The sequence below is a fragment of the Carcharhinus amblyrhynchos genome, chromosome 25, assembly GCF_965287045.1.
Source record: "Carcharhinus amblyrhynchos chromosome 25, sCarAmb.v2.hapA, whole genome shotgun sequence".
Classification (NCBI taxonomy): Eukaryota; Metazoa; Chordata; class Chondrichthyes; order Carcharhiniformes; family Carcharhinidae; genus Carcharhinus; species Carcharhinus amblyrhynchos.
In genome coordinates, this window is record NC_137348.1 from 15,135,153 (window position 1) to 15,157,885 (window position 22,733).

The 22,733-nt window shown below is 38.1% G+C and overlaps 1 protein-coding gene across 5 annotated transcripts in view; it reads left to right on the plus strand.

Annotated features, from left to right (window-relative positions):
* Positions 1–22,733, plus strand: part of LOC145358418 (disabled homolog 2-interacting protein-like) — a 739,003-nt gene that overhangs the window by 350,273 nt on the left and 365,997 nt on the right. Inside the window, exon 1 of one of the 5 annotated variants that reach the window (XM_080212475.1) lies at positions 1,654–1,833. The exons of the other annotated variants lie outside the window; for them this stretch is intronic. Within the exon in view, the coding sequence (XP_080068601.1) occupies positions 1,713–1,833 (121 nt within the window). The 5' untranslated portion in view covers positions 1,654–1,712. Of the gene's footprint in view, positions 1–1,653; positions 1,834–22,733 lie in introns of those variants that run through there. 5 annotated transcript variants of the gene reach the window in all.

Here is a 22,733-nt window from a genome sequence, read left to right on the forward strand (position 1 = left end):
GGATAGATTTATGCAGCAAATAAGCAACCTCTTTAAAAAAAAATAACTAGACCTTGTCAGAAATATTGGAGGCATTAAAATGGTGTAGAGAATGCTATTAAAATTATGACCATATGCTGCTGATTGTGTTGTAATTACAGCACTGTGGGCTGTTTCAATTTAAAAATAATTTTCGAGTAATGTTGTTTGCAGGTGACTGTAATAAACTGATAGCCATAGGAAAACAATTTTGAGCTTCAAAGGAATTTCTTTAGCCTGGAGGCAGCAGCCTAAGTGTCTATCAGATTTGTGCAGCACACAGGGGAGGGTGAAAGGACTATTAGGAAATATAAATTTTTGGCCTTTTTTGAATTCCTTGCTGTTTATAAGATGTCAATTCTGCAGCGGTTAATCTTTTCAAAATTGCACTGTTTTACTGACCTGAGGCAAAATTTAAACCTCTCAAAACAGTCCCAAATTGAAATTTTGTGAGAAGTGTAGATTCCTGTCTTCGAGAACTGACATTTCCTGAAAATCCTGTTTCCATGGGCAACTGGTGAGCTATTGAACCAAATATACCTTCCTGTGTTGAATCAAGTTTCCAGCTAAAGAATAGAGCTTTCCAGTCACTTGTGGACATTGAAATGCTTAATTTGCTGTCGTGAAATGTCATTGTTCATGTCTTAACAGTTTGCAATTTTATTTTATCTGGATAAAAACATAAAAAGAAACAGCTACAATTATTAATAGCACTGAGTATGTTGTAAATATGAAAATGAATATGTACCTAAATTAATTCATTTGTACTTTCATAAAGAGTCATGTTTTTCCCTTTGCTTGTTAACATACATTCATTTCCATTTCTTTGATATAAGAAAACTTATTTTCCTTATACAGTGATGAGAGTTTGTGTAACCCACTGAGATTAAAATAACACAATAAACTTAAGCATGTAAATGAAAATAGGGAGCTAAAATTAAATACTTTCTTTAATAAGCTTATGGAGTTTACCTTACTCGCCTTCAGTATTCCCCATAGGCTTGGCAAATGGTGTAAAACCAGTACTGCATTCTGAACGTCCTGATTTGCTTATAAAACATTGTTACTCTGTCTGAATTTCAGTGATGAGGGCTAGAGCATATTCTAAAGTTCACTTTTAATTCTAGTATGAAATTGGATTCATCTGTTGTCCAGCTGTGAACTTGCCTACTTGACCTGAACCCATCTAATGTTAACTTGATTGGCTCATTTCCGTACTGCCTTTAACTTCGTATGGGCCCCATGTATTTTTTGAAAACCTGGAATAGATTCCTACAGAGCAACTACTTGTAGAATGTCATGTTAATGTTTTAGCTTATTACTTGGTAAACTTTAGTAGAATTGTATTTTTTGGTGTAGTAGTTTACTTACAGTGCAACTTAGCAATAGGATATGAACGTCTGATGTATTTTGTTCTTTTACAAGAAGTCACAATGTGAATGGAAAAACTCCAGTTCAGGATTTGGTAAAGCTCAACTCCTGCTCTCTGGTCCATAGAATGCTACAGCATTCAGTTTCCAAATGCAACAGGCTTATCTTCTCATTGTGTAGAAGTATGACTAACAACAAGCTTGGACAAGCTTGCACTTTAAAAGAAGTTCTGTTATGGAATTTTGCTGTGTGCATTCACCCTTGTGAAGGACTTTCAGCACTGAGGAGCTTAGTTTGTTCAGTTTGAAGAAACTACTGACAAAATGTCAGTTAACAACAGAAAAATTTCAGGACGTCCATCCTATTACTACAGACTGTTGGGCAGGTCACGTCTTCAGAGACAACGCAGTCGTTCCAGGAGTCGCAGCAGACCAGGCAGCAGGGGTAATATAGTGTTAACCAGACTATAGTGGTGCAAAATCTGATTTGTCTCATGCTTTGGCTCCACGTTTAGAACCTATTTTGCTGTTGTGAACGTGAATTTTCAGCAAGAAATTTGTACGTCTCCAGCGATTTCCTTCCCATATTGCATAATTGCTTGTTTTAATTGTGTTGTGTGAAAAAAATCTCATCAATCTAACTCCCGGTTCATGATATGGCTATACTTTGCTGCAATTTTACCAAAGTGTAAGTTGAAATTTCTTTAATGGCCAAAATATGGTTGTTACAAAATGACGAATTGACGTGAATTCAAATCAATGAGATCTATATTTAACAAAACGAAAAGGAGAAATAACAAAAGCCTCAGATCTGGATAACAACTTTTCGTTGAACGTCCATTTTGCTACCTGTACAGAGGATTTATGGCATGATATTACTGTAAACATCATACCTTTTAATACCAATTTTAACTTCTGCTTAATAACTGCTTTCTCACCTGTTATTTTCTGCTGTGTTATAAGACAAAATTGAAAATAGTCCAAAGATAAAATTAACTCTTGCTTAATGGAACAATAAAATAAGTACCCCTAAAGTGCAGAAGGAGACCAGTCTACCCATTGAGACTGCACCACTCTTCAAAAGAGCATCCTACCAGGCCCACACTTTCTTCATAAACCACTCACTTACCATGGCGAATCCGTCTAACCTACACATTGTTGGACACTTAAGGGGCAATTTAGCATGACCGATCCACCTAACCAGCACATCATTGGACTGTGGGAAGAACCCCAAGGAAACCCATGCAGACACAGAGAGAACGTGGAAACTCCGCACAGTCACCCAAGTTCAGAATCGATCGTTATTGGAGCAGTGTGTCACCCGTTATAGCACCACCTTATTTAAATATAAAACCTTTAAGTGCTATACAATTGTGACTAAAACCAGAAAAGATAGGACGTTGTACAATAGATGTTTGTTGGGTAATTGTTTCTCTAAGTCTATAGTTTTGGTTTATTCTTGAGCTGTAGTATATCTATGACAGAATTCTCTGGCAAAGCAGCCCTTGGTATTATTAATCATATTGACGGTGAAACCTGCATATATTGTTTGATCAAAGATGCATTTGACAGGCTTGTGAGGATTTACTATGTATATAAATGAACTGACAGTGACTCGACCAAAGCATGGGTTGCTGTTAAAGACGTAACACCTGTCACTTTGTTATGTGTGTGTTGATTTAGTGAAAGCTTGTGGCAGCACGCTGAAAGTCAGGTCACTAAGACTATTCTTGCATGAAGGAGCTGCTGTTATGGTTAAATAACAATATTGTTCACAGAGACACTTGTGAAATAAAATGAAGTGCAATACTCTGAACTGATTTGTTGCACACTCGAGAAACTGAAAGATGAGCATTCTTAAAACATCCAAACAAAATTCACATTACAAATGATAGTGTCAACCAACACTGGATCCTTAGAAATGATCTTATGTTTATTGATGGGGAAAGTTTTCCTAACTCCTTTGAAAACTTTAAAGTTCTTCTATTTTTATTTTGAAGACAAATTTTGTCAAGCTATTTTTGATAAAAATGCTCTATGTGCAGGCCAACATTTCCCTAATTTGATTTGGTACTGTATGTTTAAAACAGTGGATTTCAAAATATTCTGGTTAAGCAACAGGATGCAAATATTGATGTACTTCCAGCCCTCCACATCCTAACTTGCTAAAGAATACAGCAACTATGCAATGAAAATTACACATTATGCAGAGATTTTTAAAATGCAAATGAAATATTCAGAAATGACATCATATCTCCAAATAAGCCAACAAATTACAAAGAAATTAGAATGCAAAATTGGTGCTTGATGTACACAATATGCTTGCTACTCAGATGGAGCAATATCTGCTAGACATTAGTGTTAAATTGAACCCCACAGCAGTCAATTTTCAGATTTTCACCAGCCTCCCATGGACCCAAAATGACAGGCAGTCAGTGTGCTTACAGATGCCATCTACCATATTGGATTAGGACAGACAAGGGATGTCCTTTACCTAGAGCTGAAGGACATGTTAGACAGTTTGCGCATGTAAGGGCCTTAATACCTGACCATGTCCTTGCTTCAACATTGGTTTGCCATTTGGCACCCAGTTGCAGGGAAACCAATTACAAACATTACCTGCATTTTTAAAAACAAAGGTAATTTACATACCAAATTCAGTATCCAGAACAATGTTGCTACTGGACTCAAGAATTCCAACTTCCAAGGCTTCCTGTCTCCACAGCCACCAGCCGGTGATCTCCCTTCCTGTTTATAGATTGTGAGCTCCCACCCAACCAACCACACCATTCACAACCCCTGAACCACCAATTGCATGCCTCCAGGCCCAACCCCTTCCTCCCTGAGAATCCAGTTGCCCCCATCAACCTCCAGCCACTTACATATAGATAGGAACTTGCAGTTTTTGCTGCATGTTCTGCTCACATGATATCATCTTTAATCCAATGAAGTCTGAGGTCTTACATCAAGGCTGTTTGGACCCCACCATTTCACTACTGTAATTCCTGTTATGTGTTTTTTCTCTATTATTTTTGTGATGTTCTGTGGACTGATGAAAAGGCATGTTTAAACATAAATATGTCAAAAGATGCTGAAGTGTTTGTGAAAGGGGTGGCATTTTGTGATGTGAAGAATTGAATTGCCTCAGGAATATGGGTAGCAAGTTGCCAAATTTGCAACTAGGGGTTTCTGTCCCATTAGTTTATCTGTGAGTAAGTTCAATCAATTCTCAGCTTTAATCTGTATTTAGTGAGATAAAATATATTAGATTGTTAGCTTGATTTCTATGAAGTGCAATGGATTAAATAATGTCTGGTGGTGTTAATAATTTTATTGCCATCTGAAAGGCAGACCTTTTCCTGTGGAATATACAAATGGAAAATCAGAAACTGCAATAAATCTTTCAATTCGAATTGGAGAAAAAAACATGGTAAATGGCTTAGTGAATACTGGCTATCAAGCTAGCCTAGCAGTATAGTGTAGACCAACTTGCTTCAAATAATTAGCCATTGTTGAATCCATGGAACATTTACCACCAGGCAGTATCAGTAAATTACAGAATAGATTAGCTGTCTGAGGAAAGTCTGTTTTTCAGTTTCAGACTTGAACATTCATCTTCTAAATTAATTTTTGATGTATTCCTTTTGATGGTCTTATTTGAATTTAAACCTGTAACTTGATTTTCCATTTTTCTGCATTTTTAAAGAGTACAAGGGTTTTGACTGATAATAACCCATATCAGCTGCTATTGAAGCAAGGGTCTTTTATAAGACTCATTATTTTTTCATGTGACATATCCGTCCCAGCATTTAGTAAGTCTACAAGTCTAGTAGGATTTTGATATAACAATGTGCATGCCGGCACAAAATGTATGTAAGTGTAACATACTTTTCAGACAGATTCATTCACATTATGTATTTATAGTGACTGTACATTGTATAAATGAATCCATCCATTTCTGGTATTTATAGTATGCAATGAAATTAATGCAGTGAAATAGACAATACCCAATCACTAGAGACCAGCCAATTAGCTAATGAACATATACTTTATATATAGTTTGTTTTCTTAAAAATTGGAAATGTATGACTAGTTCTGGCAGTATTTATGATGAGACATTGCAATGCAAGAATATCCAGAACCTGATGTCATTTCTATTTTGTTATTGCATGGTAAGTAACTATTAGGTGTCCCCTACAAAGGAATTTTCATAACCCATTTTCAGCTCCCAACCATTATCTCTTATATGCAGTCTATTGTTATTGATTCTCATCTATATGAGTGCATAGTGTGGCTGGTGAAGTTATGGGTGCATTCTGTTTATTTTTTCCTGTCTGTAATGTAGTATGTCTAGTTCAACACACTGTGGGTTTAGTTATCTTAACTGCTCATCTTTTCTGTGCAACATTGAACCAGAGTCTGACCTCAGACCTTGAGAATTGGTACAAGGGAGAAATGCCTGAGTATGGTTGAATCTTGTGTGTCGTCTTTGGCATGATAATAGACATGATAAAACTGACTCATTGTAAATTATTTTTGTTTAATTATTTACTGTTTTGAAAAAGTATTTGGACATGATGGTATTTATCAGATCTAACCATAATTGATCCTATCTGTTTAACTGTAATACATTAGTTAGTGACAATTACGAGAACCTACACATTAGACTTTCCATTACTCTACCCTGCCCTCAGATTCAGCAGGTGAGCAAAGTTATCAATGTCATTGAACTTTGAAATGCAATCATATAAATATATTGCTATTAGCACTGTATGTGTGATTATACTGGCAACCAGAAGGATAAAGAACACCGTTGTTCATGTTGCAGAGCCATAATTGAATTTAATGTAAGAGTTAAAGTTCAAATTAGTTTTGAGCTGTGTAGAGCCACATAGCTTTCAGTAGAACAGAACAATGGTGGAGGCAAATGTTAATTTGGAAATTGCGCAAAGTTGTTTCAGCTACTGAGATTTTAAGCAATGTTGATATTTTTGACTAAACTTGTGGTCCCTTTGGAGCTTACTCTGAGATTGTTGCAAATGCCCTGCAATATTGAACAATGAATGAAATTTTCAGTAAACTATCGCTTTTAGTCAAATCCAACAGCAACAGCTTCCCATCTATATGTGACTTACTAAACAAAACTTTACTAATGGAGGGAATTTTACCAGGTCCAGTATTGCAGTTCTAAATATTGCTATTGATGTATGCATTTTGTACAGACATAAAACAAATATATGGTGATGCTATAGAACAGCTTTCATTCCACTCTTTGTATATTAAAACTTATTCAAAGTAGCAATTATAACAATCAAAAATAGATGACTGAGTAATGGCATCCTGTTGTGCGATGAAGGTCTGGAGGATGAACTTTAATTTCCTGCTGATGTTTTGCATGTAATTACATCAAGAAATGGTAAAGCCAAGAAAAACAAATGATATTCTTTCAGTAGTAATAGCATATAACTAGAGCATTAAAGCCAAATATTACTTCTGTCTGTCTAGAAAAATGTATCCAGTGCTTGCAGCAACTTGCCTTTATAGTTCTTTATGTACGGATGGATGAAAAACTGCATTTGGTCCACCATTAGTTTCTAATCTGTTAAGTATTTCTTTATTTTCTGGGATTTTTTGATAAAATCCACTTTCAGGTCTCACAGTTCTGCCAAATTCGTTGAGTTGTGATTAGATGAGTCATGTTTAAGGTTTCAGGCATACATTGTACATTCCACAGCATTTCGGCAGTTAACCCGAAAAACGATGCTGCAAGTGGTCACATGCAAAGTCAGTTATTGGATACCCTGGTGGTAGATTTTGTTGATGGGTCATCTAATTGTGAAAGACTGCAGCACAACAGGGCAATCAGCAATATGTACCTGAACCAATACTGGCTCTCCAAATGGAACTGTCTACTCAAATGTCGCTTCCCTGCCTTTTTCTTCAATTTTATTTTCTTTCTCTTGAAATATTTAACCAACTTTAAAATAATGTTCCTCAGTAGTCTCTAACAGGATCCCAGTTAATGTTCTAATAAAGCTTCATATGAAAAACCTGTTCTAAATTTCTTGTTTATTAGTTTACTAATAACAGGGTGGCACAATGACACAGTGGTTAGCACTGCTGCCTCACAGCGCCAGGGACCCGAGTTCGATTCCTGGCTTGGATCACTGTCTGTGCGGACTTTGCACGTTCTCCTCATGTGTGCATCGGTTTCCTCCCCCACACAAATTTGTGGGTTAGGTTGATTGGTTATGCTAAATTACCCCGTAGTGTCAGGGTAAATACTTGAGGTTGAGGGATGGAGCTTGGGTAAGATTGTGGTTGGTGCAGACTTGATGGGCCAAGTGGCCTCCTTGTGTGCTATAGGGATTCTACCTTCTATCTATATCTCTATCCCTGATGCCATTTTCTCAAGCAATAACAAGAATCTTTCACAATTTACTCCTTCAAAATGCTTTTATAATTTTGAAAACTCTATTCAATATTCTGATGAAAGAAATACCAGTTTTTCTACTGTTTATTATTTTATTCTATTGAATCTTTACTGCATCTTTTTCATGACTAATTTTTTTTTTCTATTATGGAATGCCTAGAATTGCATGTGGTTGTAACCCAACCAATGCCATGTACAAATTCAGCATGACCTCCATGCTGCTTTATTTATATTTCAATGTAATGCTGCACTGTCAGAGGTGCCGCCCTTTTGGCTGAGACATTAAGCCAAGCAAAATGCATATAAAAGACCTCCCTCCAGAGACAGCCAGCAGTAGTTTGATGTACCATATCCTTTAGCCTTAGTAAATCCCATTGATATTGCCACCACCAAGGCTGGTAACCATCTTTCCCTTACAGATGGGATGTAAAATATCCCCCAGCACTATTTGAAGAAGAAGTTATGCTGGAATCCAATGTTTACCTTTAAACCAACATCATCAAAAACAATTTAATTGGTGATTACATCATTGTTACTTGGGAACTTTGTGTTTGAATTGGCTGTAGCATTTGTCTACAAAACAATAGTGACTGTACTTCAAAAGTAACTTATTAACTATAAAGCACTTTGAGATCTTTCTGAAGAAGTGAAAGAAGTTACATAGATGCAAGTTAATTCTTTCTCTAAAATGAGAATCCCATATGTCTTTTTCATGGCCTTTGAGTTTCACCTCTTAAGATTTATGTATTTTTATCTCTTTTTCTATTGTTAATTTGTTTACATTTTTGGAAATAGTTTATTTCTCATTTCTGAGCACTGACTTTCAGCTATAAGCAGCAACACATTCTAGAAACTTCCACAGTTTATCTCTGTTCTTTGCTTCTTTAGCCATGCATCCCTCCACAATTCAGATAATATTGTGTTTTCATATAATGCATCATCAAAACACCTGACAAAACCTTATGCAGATTTTTTTTATTGAGACGAATAACATTCAACTTTTAAATGGCTTTTATAATGTTTGGATGGAATTTAAGTGACTCTGAAAATAAAATCCAAAGATTAAAATATTTTTCAATGTTCTGTTTCAAAAATGCTATTTGAATTTCAGGAGCAGCTGAAACTTGAGGTCATGTCTAGAAATACAAACAATAATGCTTAACAAAATTAACGTTTCAAAGATACAACTTCCTATGACTAGCACAATAAGCTGTGCAGCAAAACCACATTTGTCTCCACTGTTTGTGCTATTTTGCTTTAACGATTTGCCCATTGTGTGATAAGAACGTTGACTGTTTACATTTGAACAGTCATTTGCATTTTATAGGAGTGCAGTAATTTTACTGCAGGAACAAAGTACACCTTGTGTTTGACTTTTGAATAGCCCACAGCATCTGATCCTTATTTTGAAAAGAACAAAGACAAAATCAGTAGATCAAACTGAGCTTTCTTTTAATATCAATGCTTGCTTTTGTTTACTAATCACACAGCTTGTTAATAGATTGAACTTTAATCATTTTGTTTTTTTCCCTAGACATGTTAGAAATTTAAATACAGTGATTTCTTGTTTAATATTTTATTGCATCCTAGAAAGTGTAAATTTAGGTAAAATGGCTTTAACCAAATATTTTTCCATTACAGTAAAAATCAAAGCTGTTGTTGGGTTCTGTGTGGCACCGTTCTTGTCAGAAAAAAAATTAAAATATTAAACCCTATATGTTGAAATACTTTATATTGCTAAATTCCTATATTTGTAAATGAAATAACTTTTTGAAATTAAATACATTTAAAAAATATAGAAGAAATATGCTACCTTTCTGCTTGCTGTCTCTCTTGATTGCTAGCCCTCTCGCTTGATGACTCTCTCACTCACCAAATTTTCTGCTCGTCCTACAACGTGCCCTCTAACTGAGAGTGTGTTTGGGAGATGAGTGGGAAGAGGCAGGAAGAACAGTTTTGGAGCGAGACAGCTTTGAGTCAAGGGTTGCACAATGAGTGTCAAGCAAGAGGGTTGGCGAACAGGAAGGTCAGCAAGCAGCTGAAATAATTGGATGTATTAGCGAGAGGCAACATTATTTTGTGAAGGGGAGGTTGTGCCTCACTTGATTGAGTTTTTTGAGGAAGTGACGAAGATGATTGATGAGGATAGGGCCGTGGATGTTGTCCACGTGGACTTCAGTGAGGCCTTTGACAAGGTCCATCATGACAGACTGGTGCCGAAGGTGAAGTCACGTGGGATCAGAGGTGAGCTGGCAAAATGGAAGCAGAACTGGCTCAGTCAGAGAAGACAGGGTAGCAGTGGAAGGGTACGTTTTTGAATGGAGGGCTGTGACAAGTGGCATTTCTCAGGGGTCAGTGCTGGGACCTCCTATTTATAATATATAAATGATTTGGAGGAAAATGTAACTGGTTTGATTAGTAAGTATGCGGATGACACAAAGGTTGGTGGATTTACAGATAGCGATGAAGATTATCAGAAGATACAACAAGATATAGATCGGTTGAAAACTTGGGTGGAGAGATGGCAGATGGAGTTTAATCCAGACAGATGTGAGATATTGTATTTTGGAAGGTCTAATACAGATGGTAAGTATACATCAAACGGCAGATACCTTAAGATTATTATTTGGCAGAGGGACTTGGGTGTACAGATACACAGGTCAATGAAAGTCGCAGTGCAAAAGGGAAGGTATTCAAGAAGGCATACGGCCTACTTGCCTTAATCAGCCAGGGCATTAAATTTAAAAATTGGCAAGTTTATGTTGCAGCTTTATAGATACTTAGTTAGGCGGCACTTGGAATATAGTGTTCAGTTCTGGCCCCATACTACCAGAAGGATGTGGAGGGTTTGGAGCGGGTACAGAAAAGATTTACCAGGATGTTGCCTGGTATGGAGGGCATTAACTATGAGGAGATGTTGGAAAAACCTTGGTTTGTTCTCACTGGAACGATGGAGGTTGAGGGGCAACCTAATAGAAGACTACAAGATTGAGGAACATGGACAGAATAAGTAGTCAGAAGCTTTTTCCCAGGGTGGAAGAGTCAGTTACTAGGGGGCATAGGTTGAAGGAGCAAGGTTTAAAGGAGATGTACAAGGCAAATTTTTTACACAGAAGGTGGTGGATGCAGGGAATTTGCTGTCGGGAGTGAAAGTAGAAGCAGATATGATAGTGACTTTTAAGGGGCGTCTTGACAAATACACGAATAGGATGGCAATAGAGGGATATGATCCCCGGAAGGGTAAGGGTTTTAGTTCAGTTGGGCACCCTGGTCTGTGCAAGCTTGGAGGGCCAAAGGGCCTGTTCCTGTGCTGTAATTTTCCTTGTTCTCTGACTTTTCCAGCATTCTTCACATGCTTGGAAAAGAAACAGGACCGCTTTCCATCCCCTCAAAGTAGCCTTTGGCCAATCCTTTTTTTCTATCTTTCCCACTAATAATTAATGATCTCTTGCTGCCACTTCTCCCAACAATTCCTTACCCCTTTTCCGTGATCGCTGACCTTCTCCCTGCCCTCATTCCCTTCTGATACTGGGGTCTACAATCCTGTTACTACAATACAGTTTTGTGCTGAAGTGAGAATGAGTGTGAATCCAGTATCGAAGTACTTCCAAAGCATCCTGTCAATTTCAAACCCCATGATACTCCCAGCGACAGCAGGACAAAAAAACAGTCATTCTAATATACAGGTTACTTTGTGAATTAAACAGAAAGTTAAGGAACATGTTGACTTTGATATCTGCTTATCAACTGGCAGATAGTCGGCTGAAGGTCACAAAAGCACAAGTATTCCTTCAACTTTGCTTACTATTGTTTGAAAATATGATTTACTATGCAAAGTTCAATGATTATTAAGGCCTGGTATAATTTCAGACTTCGAGCTGAACAAATGCAAAGGCCATTCTGTGGGGATTGAGACCCCTTTTTTTAATGAAATATATACATTGATATGTTTATCACCATATCTGTCTGTGACCTTGAACAAAAGAGCTACTTAGCAGTATCAAGGAAACCCATACTTTGTTAGCTCTGAAGAGACATTAATGTCCTCCCCTGGCTGTACAGTCCAAGTTAAAGACAGCAACATCAAGCTGATCTGCATTTTATTACCAGAGCCTCCTTGTCTGCTAGACCAGGGCCCTACAACCTTCCTTTCAAGTCTTTAACAGTTGAGATATATAACTATCTCTGGGATCAATGTGAGGGATACACATGCCTTGTCAACAAGCAGCCTTGTGGAAAAAGAGCCCTGGTCCAAGTTTGGACACCTGGTCCCATCTACATTGTCTTTCCTGGAATTTCTGTGCCTTTGTCTCCAAGACTGACCTCATCCCTGCACACACATCTCAATGTGTGATGTCAACACCATCGGAGAAGTGAATTGCACAGCACGTATTCTCGCGCGCCCCCGACCCCCATGTAGGAATGCCTCATTGGACTTGGAATCTGGACTGTGGATCCATGTGAAACAATATTTATTTTCTCTGTGACCTCTGAACTATAAATCTTTATTTTCTCTATCCTTTTATACTGTATGAGTGCAAAGGACATTGACAACTTACCCCCCCCCCCCCCCCAACCCCTAACCCAGCATTTAACAAAGAACAACCCAGCACGGGAAACAGGCCCTTCGGCCCAACGAGCCCGCGCCCCCGCATCACCCTACACCTATTCTACCCTGCGTGTCTACGAATGGAACCCCTAACTTAGCCAGATTCAGGGGAGAATAGTGTTGAATGTGTTCAAATGAATTAACCCTTTGAGTTCATCCTATCTCTAGTTTTCTATAGAACTATTAGTAGAAATTGGGTCACGCCAAAACTGAGGTGTTGAGAAATACACCAGCATTTGTAATAGTAGAAGCAGGCTACAATGGTGAGAGGATAAATTAATGCTGTTTAAATTAACTCCCTTCCTGTCCATAACATTGCAATAAGTCACATCCAAACCAACTAATCTATAAAATGGAAATGGTATGTAACTATCTTTGTGACCAACTGTTAAGATATTGCTTGCACTGTTAAGATATTGGACAATACTTTAGGATCGTGAACAGAAAGTGCCAGTTGGTATTATTTTTTAAATTGCAGCATGAGTTGTAGTCAACTAAGAATATTTTAGCCTCCGTTCAGACCATTATATCTAATTTTAATTTTTAGATCTGTTTAATCGAAAATGGATATCAATCTGGTCTGCCAGAAATATATTTCAAGGTCCATGTGACAAATTTTATTGGTTTCCTTAATAGACAAATTTTTATCATCACGTATGTAGTTCAAAATCCAGATTCCAGCATTCCTATAAAAAGAACAGTAGTCTGACCAAGTACACTATACAGTGTACTTCTGCTGACTAAAATTTTCTTAGCTCATATTCCCAGAGGCATCGATGGTTAAATGTTTATTGTTGCGCGACATTCTATTTTGGCAATTGTTTCCATCATGTTTCTACATTCTGAAAGATTATGATCTAGGCCATAACCTTTGTCATTTTGTGATTAATAATCAGTTGTTTTATAGGTTGTAGAAACCATCTGGAATTCCAGTTTAATCATCTTTTCAACATTGAAAAAGTGCTGGTTAGGTGCATTGACCCGAACTGACACCAAACTATAGCGACTCAGGGACTTTCACAGTAATTTCATTGCAATGTTAATGTAAGCCTTACTTGTGACTAATAAATAAATAAACTTTAAACTTTATTAGATTTGTTTGTCGACAGCAACATATGAACAGAAACTCGTGATAATGGTGGCCAATTTTTCTTTTCAGTTGCTGTTTGTCTGATACATCACACCTGCAGATCTATGTTCATGGCACAATTAATAAATACATAGTTTTGTTATTCTAGAAGTTTCTAGTTGATCAAGAGTAGAAAGAAGATACATTAGTTGGAGCAGTTTGGCGAACCATAATGTTGCGAAGGCTGTGGGTTTCCAACTGTGATTCCTCACATTGTCTCTTCTTGAAGATGTGGCTGACGAAAAAAGACAAAATCTTAAGGGGATTGATTGCTCCAAATTGCTCGGTTTAAGAGAAGCAGGGGAAATCTTGGACCATGTTACCCTTTCTATGGGCAATTATACATGGCACATCAAGATTTTAAGGACAGGAAAATAAACTTTTAAAATATATTAAAAACGATGATTTGTGCTTCAATAGAGCATCATTGTGTAAATCCCTAAAGCATCTTTAAATCACATTTCTACTTTATCTTTTAAAAAATATATTGGAGGAGTACATGGTTAGTAGTTGCATTAAATATCAATTTAAAATTGTATTTATTTTTATTGCTTCAAATATATCTTGTATAGAAAAGTACCATTATAATGAATAACTACTATATTGTCACTGTGGAGGGAACTGGAAGCAGAATTAGTTCAATATAACTACATATATATGTGCTGTTTAAGTTTTAAGACTGAAAAGAGTTCCAAGTTGGCAACTAACTAAGTTTGTCCAGCTGCTAGAAAGTGGACTTTGTTTCAAATTTCCATATTGTGTTAGTGCTTGTTAGGGTAGTATCACAAGGTACTTGCTCAGTGTAGTCTGCGAATTAAGAATTATTGTGTGTACATATGCAGCCCCCTTTTTAATTTGAGCGATTCAATTTAAAAATAACACAACAGTCGAGCAGTATTCCAAAACAAGTTTATTACAAAATTACTGCTGCAAGTTACTTAAGTAAAAATGATAGATAATCTTTGTGTCTGTACTTCAGTTAATGAAGTTAAAATGCAGATAAAAGGAGAGGGAAAAGAAAGACATTTAAAACTGAGATTTCTAATCAGCCAATGGGAAATCATTGTAGGCCTGTGGCTGGAATTCTCTCTCTCTCTCCAAGAGTTGAAACTTGACATTCCGTTTAGCAGCTGCTTAAGAGGAGGGGTTGAATAGGTTGGGCTTGTACTTGCTGGAGATTAGGAGAATGAGAGGCAAATTTATCATCACATATAGGATTCTCATAGGGCTTGATAGGGTAGATATTTCCCCTTGTGGGAGAGTCTAGGATTAGAGGACATAACCTCAGAGTAAGGGGTCGCCCATTTCAAAGAGAGATGAGGAGGAATTTCTTCTGTTAGGTAGTGAATCTATGGAATTCTTTACCATAGAGGGCTGTAGAGGCTGGGTCGTTAAGTATGTTCAAGATTGAGAGAGACAGATTTTTAATTAGTAAGGGAATCGAGGATTTATGGGATTAGGCAGGAAAGTAGAATTGAGGATTATCATATCAGAACAGTTATGATTTCATTGAATGAGCTGAATGGCCTTCTTCTCCAACATCTTGTCATCTTAAATCATGGCTTTTAAAGTTGGATAGTTGGAGTTATCCTGCATAGATGGACCTGATAGTAGAAAAAGTGCTGGGAGAGGCAAGACTGTCCTTACTAAAAACTTAATAACCCTAGGAGCTGCATGATTTTTTTTTTGGAACTGTCAGATCTATTTTCACAACACCAGGTTAAAGTCCAACAGGTTTATTTGGTAGCAAAAGCCACCAGCTTTCGGAGCGCTCACTGCTCCTTCATCAGGTGGGTGGGAGTTCTGTTCACAAACAGGGCATATAAAGAGACAAACTCCATTTACAAAATAATGGTTGAAATGCGAGGTAATCAAGTCTCAAAAGTACAGACAATGTGAGCACAGGTTAAAGAGATATGCATTGTCTCCAGACAGAACAGTTAGTGAGATTTTGCAAGGCCAGGCAAGTCATGGGGGTTCAGATAGTATGACATGAATCCAAGATCCCGGTTGAGGCCATCCTCGTGTGCGGAACTTGGCTATCAGTCTCTGCTCAGTGACAGTCTCAGTGACAATCTTTAAAGCCTTGTTTGTGAACAGAACTCTCACTTACCTGATGAAGGAGCAGCTTTTGCTACCAAATAAACCTGTTGGACTTCAACCTAGTGTTTGAGGCTCCTTACTGTGTTTATCAAGTCCAACACTGCATTTCCACATCGTGATCTATTTTCAGCAGAACGGGGATGATTTTTCAAATACCCTATTCTGTAACCCCAGGTGATGGGGAACCTAGCTCTTCTATGTGGTTCATAGCTGGTTCAGCTGAATACTGGTATTGTTTCTCATACTGCCACATAAAATGGCACTTACAGCCTTCTTTATAGAGTTCAGAAACACAAAACTGGCTGATTGACTTAACATTGTTCCACAGGATAAAGAATTTAATTAAATTGAAGTCTTTTGAAGAGGTCTTTCCTGTCGGTATCAAAGGGCTGAGTTTTCACACCTTTAGAAGACCCCATTGTCTGTTCAGGACTCATTAAATTTCAAATGTCATTTGTGACCCTTCTTGAGATAATCACAGTCCGGTTCTTTCAACTGGCTGATCGCAGTTGAATCTGCAAGAGAAAACATGTGACTTTTAGGAACTATGATTTTAAGGTTCCTTTGTATCCTTTTTAAAAAAGATTACAGTTGTTACAAAACTCTGTACTATTATAATTAAAGTTAGGAGGAAGATGCCATTTGAAGGTGTGACCAATTCTGTCCTGCAGATCATTGAAGTTGGAAATAATGGTAACTTATTTCTTCATTATTTTGCCTGTCTTGAATTCATTGCGAGGTTCATGAATTTCAGATACCAAAGGCAGACTTAAGCCTTTGGTTTGGGAAGACTCTAGTGACAGAGGAAGAACAAAACTCAGAACTATGAAAACACAGGGAAGTCTAGGGTGGAAGGAACAGAAAGCAAGTCAGACTATTGGTGAGGTGATATTAACTATCATATTCAGGAGCTGAGTGTAGTTTTAGCAGATTAGGCCCTTCTCTGTGGATATTAGAGCAAAGTATGTGCTGTTCTGTCCAATACAGCATCTTTGATTTATGCAGTTCCTTTAACGTAATGAAACATCCCAGTGTGTTTCACAGGAGCATTTTTAACCAAAATGTGACACAGGTCGTTAGGTCAGATGACCATAGGTTTGTTGAATGATGTTGGTTTTAAGGAGTGCGTTAAGGGAGGAAAGACCATTGAAGAGGGGTAGGGAGACCATTCCAAAGATTTGGACTTAGAAAATTGAAACCACGGCCGCTGATGGCATGCGATTAAAATTGGAACTGCTCAGGAGGCCAGAATAAGATGAGCGCAGGTATCTAAGGTTGTCAGGCTGGAGGTGATTGCAGAGGTGAAGAGGTGAGGCCATGACGGGATTTGCAAATCAGTTTGAAAATTTTAAAAATCATAGCTTTATTGAATGGGAAACAATAGGCGAGCACAGTGAAGAAAGCAGAATGGGACTGATGTGAACGAGGACATCATGATTACAGGGTAGAATATTGGTAGTCAGTCAGAAGACATTAACAGGATTCAAGCTGGTTGGCAAAATCAAAACTTAGTCAAAATTAGGGCAAACAGCCTTTCCCTGCTGAGAGAGTTTAGATTTTGTTTATTGTCCATCCTTGCCCACACTCAGTCCCACCTGGCCTGGGAATCGTAGGGGTAGGGGTGGGGCCCATGGAAAGGTCCATTGACCTTGGGTGGGATTTTCCAGTCTTAGGCAATTGCAGCCTGAAAATCACATCTCCTGTTTCCGTTAACAGTGTAATTGACATTAACAAACTTTAACCATGTCTTTATTAAGACATTGAAAGAGACCCCTCTTTTCTTTAAATTAAACTTTTGAAAGTAATTACTCTTCCAAAGTAAATTGGGCAAAAAATTTAAAGTTGTATTTGTTTTCATCTTCCACATCTCACATTATAGTATAGCCAAACATTATTAAATCCCTTATTCCCCCTTCAAATGTTTTTTTTCCTTTACTGTGTACAAAGTAATCAAAGAAAATTTTGGATTTCCATATTCTAATTGTTACACAAGGTAGCCACCTTCCAGTACATCTAATACTTTTTTGGAGCCAGCACCTCTTCATAAAACAGTGTGACAATTGGTGACTTGCATCCACCCATTTTGTTTTGGAAATCTCTCTTCTTTCCAACATTTCATTTATGCTGGTAAGGTCGAAGACCCTTTGTTGAATGAACAATTGTCCCATTGCATTTAATCGGCAAATCTTTCTCAGATTGCCCCTTGCACAGAATATCCTTCAGAATATTAGATAAGAACACCCCATATCTCTCTCTTCTACTAATGCCAGTGTTTCAATACCCAAATGCTCTAACTACTCTTTTTATTTTGTTTGCTACTCAGGTCAATGGGCAACATTTATTATCGTTTCCCACCAGGAAAATGATAAACTCTGCTGTGCTAGAATATCCATCCAGAAGATTGGCATGTGAAACATTTGCTAAAAATGACTAATCTCATATCTTCTGGATCACCCAGGGCTGGAAACTTGAGTGCACATTTCTCATAATTTGCACACATAAAACTCATTTCAATACCAGACTGATGACCAGTACATTTCCTTCTAATTGATAAGTATCCTTACCTTCCTCTTCAGCTACTTCCTTATGTCACTTCAAAAACCCTATTATTCTCTTTTGGATAATGAGTCACATCTGAAACATCTGTTTACTCTTCCTTGGTTATTCCTGGGATTCCTCGTATCATAGTTACCCAATTCTTGTCCTCCGCTAAAAGGATCTCCTCGTTTCTTTTGTTTGCATTTCTTCTTTCATATTGATGCTTGCATTCTTCTAAGCCTTCTTGAAATGCTGCCATGGTGCCATGAAATGGCTGGAAATGAATGTTTCCCCCAATTTTTAAAAAAAATTCAGACATCTATTCCAGGAGTTTATCTCTTTCTGAGACCCCAACTCCAGTCAAAACCGGAAGCCTATCCATGTTTGATATTTTAGCACAATCAATAATTTGAAAGCAAGCACTGAATTAGGGATCTCCCAAAATCATTTCTGCAATCTTAGACATAACCTATTAAATTCTAAGATATATTCTTTTATGGAATAACTGCTCATTTTTCTAGCTATCAAAGCATGTCCTTGCCTCATATGCATTGAATAGATGATCTTTGTCATGAATTGTGTCCATACATTTAAAGAAGTTATCTAAGCCTTTCCTTAGTGTCCAAATGATTTGCCTTTATCTCTGAAAACGCTTTGCACCTGATCTTCTGTTGGGAAGCAAAAAAGCCATATCATGCTTTTTCTTTGGTGTGATCGTAACTTGTGTCCAATTATCCCCTTAATTCTTTCATTGACCATAATATTCAGCTTCACAGAATGACAGTGGAAAATCATATCCTGGCACTTTACACTTGGTTTTAGCCACTCTTCTCCATAGTAATTCCAATTGCATTCTTTGATCTGATAAGTATCATAGATTCCAATTTTCACTTTTAGGCCAACTCTCTACTAATGTTTAACAGAATTCAAGCTAGTTAGCAGATTCAAGGCTAAGGCATGGAACCTTTCTTTGCTGAGAAAGTTTATTGACTTTGTCCAATGTCAACACTCCTTGCCCATACCAGTGTCATAGCTATCAACTGTTTGTGTTCAAATATCTTAACAGTGTGTAATTGATAAGACATTGACAAAGAGTGCATAGGATATATGGCATTGAAATAGGCCATTTGGCTCAATCAGTACATACCGGTATTTATGTTCCATTTGAACCTTCTCCCATCTTTCCTCATCTAAATCTATTGTAATCATCTATTTCTATCTTCCTCATTTGCTTGTCCAGTTCCTCTTAAATATATCTATACTATTCTCTCTAATCATTCCCTGTGATAGTGAGTTCCTCCTTTTCACCATTCTTGAAGAAGTTTCTTTGGAAATAATGAAAAGTCATACCGAACTCGAAACATTAACTCTGTTTCTCTATCCATAGATGCTGCCGACCTGCTGAAATTTTTTAGCATTTTGTCTTTTTCGCTCAGACTCTCAGTCTTGAAGCCAAGTAGCAATTAGTTTTGGCTCTCTTCCCTATACTTCATATTCTTTCTTATCCTTTAGTCTATTAGGAAGCACCTATTGATGGCCTTTTGAAAGTCTGGATAAATTGCATCTATTGGATTATCTTTTACTCTAGTATCAAAAAATTCAAGAAGATTGGACAAACAAGATTTTTTCCTTTTGAAATCCATGCTGACAACTGTTCACACTTCTAGATGTTGTCCCATTCTGTCCTTTTGTAAGGCTTCTATATTTTTCCTGCCACTGATAAGTTGGCCTGTAATTCCCAGGACATGTTCTACACCACCCAACCCCTTGAATATAGGGAATTACACTTGCTATCTGTTAATTCTCTGTTCCATACATTTTCCTAAACACATTGTTAAATATAAGCATGGATCGTGCATAACAGTTTGAGAAGTAACATTTGTGCTACATAAATACCAGGCAATGACCATCTCCAGCACGAGTGAATCTAACCATCGTCCCTTAATGTTCAGTAACGTTATCATCATTGAATTCCCCACCATTGATGTTCTGGGGGTCATTGTTGATGAGAAAGTTTACCGGAGTAGTCATATAAATACCATGGCTGCAATGGCTGGTCAGAGGCTGGGATTTCTGCAGCAAATAACACCTCTTTGATTCCCCAAAGCCTATCCACCATCTAGAAAACACAAGTCAGGAGTGTGATGGCATACTTTCTACCTGCCTGGATGATTGCAGCTCCAAAACACTCAAAGGTTGACACCATTCAATATAAAGCAGTCTGCTTGATTGATACCCCATGATCACCTTAAACATTCACTCCTCTACCACCAAGGCCCTGCAAAAACTCACCAAGGCTCCTTTGTCAGCACTTTTGAAACTTGTGATCTCTAACATGTGGGAGGTTTTTAAAGGCTAGTTGATTGAAGTGCAGGACTTCATAGAAGAAGTCCTATTGTCCCCGCAGAAATGAACGATAGAAATGGCAGGAACCATGGGTGATAATGGAAATTGTAAGCTTAGTTGAAAGGAAGAAGGAAGCATATGATAGATCTAGGCATCTAAAAATTGATGAAGCCTTTGAGCAGTACAGTGAAAGTGGGAAGGAACTTAAATGTGGAATTAGGAGGGCTAAAAGGCTATGAAATGTCTTTAGCAAAGAGGGTCAAGGAGAATGCCAAGGCTTTTTATGCATATGTTAAGAGAAGGAGAGTAGCAAGAGAAAGGGTAGGCTCAATCAAGGGCAGTGGAGGGAAATTAAGTGTGGAGCCACAGGAAGGCGGTGAGATTCTAAGTACTTTGTATTGGTACTCATCAAGGAGAAGCACATGATGAATTTTAAGGTCAGGGTTAGGTGGGTGAACGCTCTAAAGAATGCCAATATATTGAAGGAGGAACTGTTGAGTATCATAGACTGCATTAAGTTAGGCAGGTCCCCGGGGCCGGATGGCATCTATTCAATGTTAATGTAGGAGGCAAGGGAAGAAATTGCTGAGGCCTTAACAGATATCTTCACATCCTCTTTGACCACAGGTGAGATTCCAGAGAATAGCCAATGTTTTCCCCTTCCTTAAGAAAGGAAGCAGGAAAGTATAGGCTAGGGACCCTGATGTCAGTGGTGGAGAAGCTTTTGGAGAAGGTACTGAGGGACAAGATATATGCACATATGGAAGGAAATGGACTACTTTGTGACAGGCAGCATGGTTTTGTACAGGGAAGGTCAAGTCTCACCAGCTTGATTGAGTTTTTGAAGAGTTGACAAAGAAATTGTGGATGTAGTTCATATGGACTTCAGTAAGGCGTTTGACACAGTCCCACATGTCAGACTGGTACAAAAACTAAAACACACGCGATTTGGGGTGGGACAAATGGGATTTGGGGTGGGCTGGCTAGGTGGATACAGAACTGGCTTGGTTTTAGAAAACAGTAGCGGTGGAAGGGTCTTTTTCAGAGTGGAGACCTGCAGTTAATGGTCTTCCACAGGGATCAGTGCTGGGACCTCTGTTGTTTGTAGTATATGTAAATGATCTGGAGGAAAATGTGGGGGGGCTGATTGGTAAGTTTGCGGATGACACAAAGATTGCTGATAGTGCAGAGGATTGTTAGATTGGAGACGTAGGGTGCAGAAATGGTAGATGGAGCTTAATCCAGACAAATAGGAGGTGATGTATTTTGGAGGATCAAATTTAGGTGTGAATTATACTGTAAATGGCAGAACCTTAGGAACATTAATATACAGAGGGATCTGACTATGCAAGTCCACAGTTCCTTAAAAATTACAACACAGGTAGCCAAGGCGATTAAGAAGGCATATAGCATGCTTGCCCCCATCAGCTGTGGCATTGAGTACAAGGGTTGAGAAATCATGCTGCAGCTATATAAAACTTTGGTTAGGCTGCATTTGGTGTATTGCGAGCAGTTCTGGTCACCGTACTACCAGAAAGGCGTAGAAGCTTTGGAGAGAATGGAAAGAAGGTTCACCAGGATGTTGCTTAGTCCCAAGGGTGTTGGCTATGAGGAGAGGTTGAATAAACTAGGATTGTTTTCACTGGAAAGATGGAAACTGAGGGGAGACCTGATAGAGGTCTGCAAAATTGAGAGGAACAGACAGGATGGATAGCCAAAGGCTTTTTCCCAGGGTGGAAGTGTCAGTTACAAGGGGCCACAGGTTCAAGGTGAGAGGAGGAAAATTCAAGGGAGAAGCCTGAGGATGTTTTTTCACATAGTGAGTGCTCTGTACGTGCTACCAGAGGAGCTGTTGGGAGCAGGCACATTAGCAACGTTTAAGAGACATCTGGATGGGTACATGAATAGCAAAGGAATGGAAGGATAAGGATCGAGTAAGCCAGAAGGTTTTTAGTTTAGCTTAAAAAAATCGTGATCGGCACATGCTTGGAGGGCCGAAGGGCCTGTTCCCTGTGCTGTACTTTGTTCTGTTTGTTGTTTGTACCACCTAGAAGTACAATGCAGCAGGTGCATGTCGAAATCACCTGTAAGTTCCACTAAGTCGCACACTATTCTGACTTGGAAATATATCAGCATTTTTCACTATCGCTGAGTCAGCACCTGGAACTCCCAGTTGAGCAAAAATGC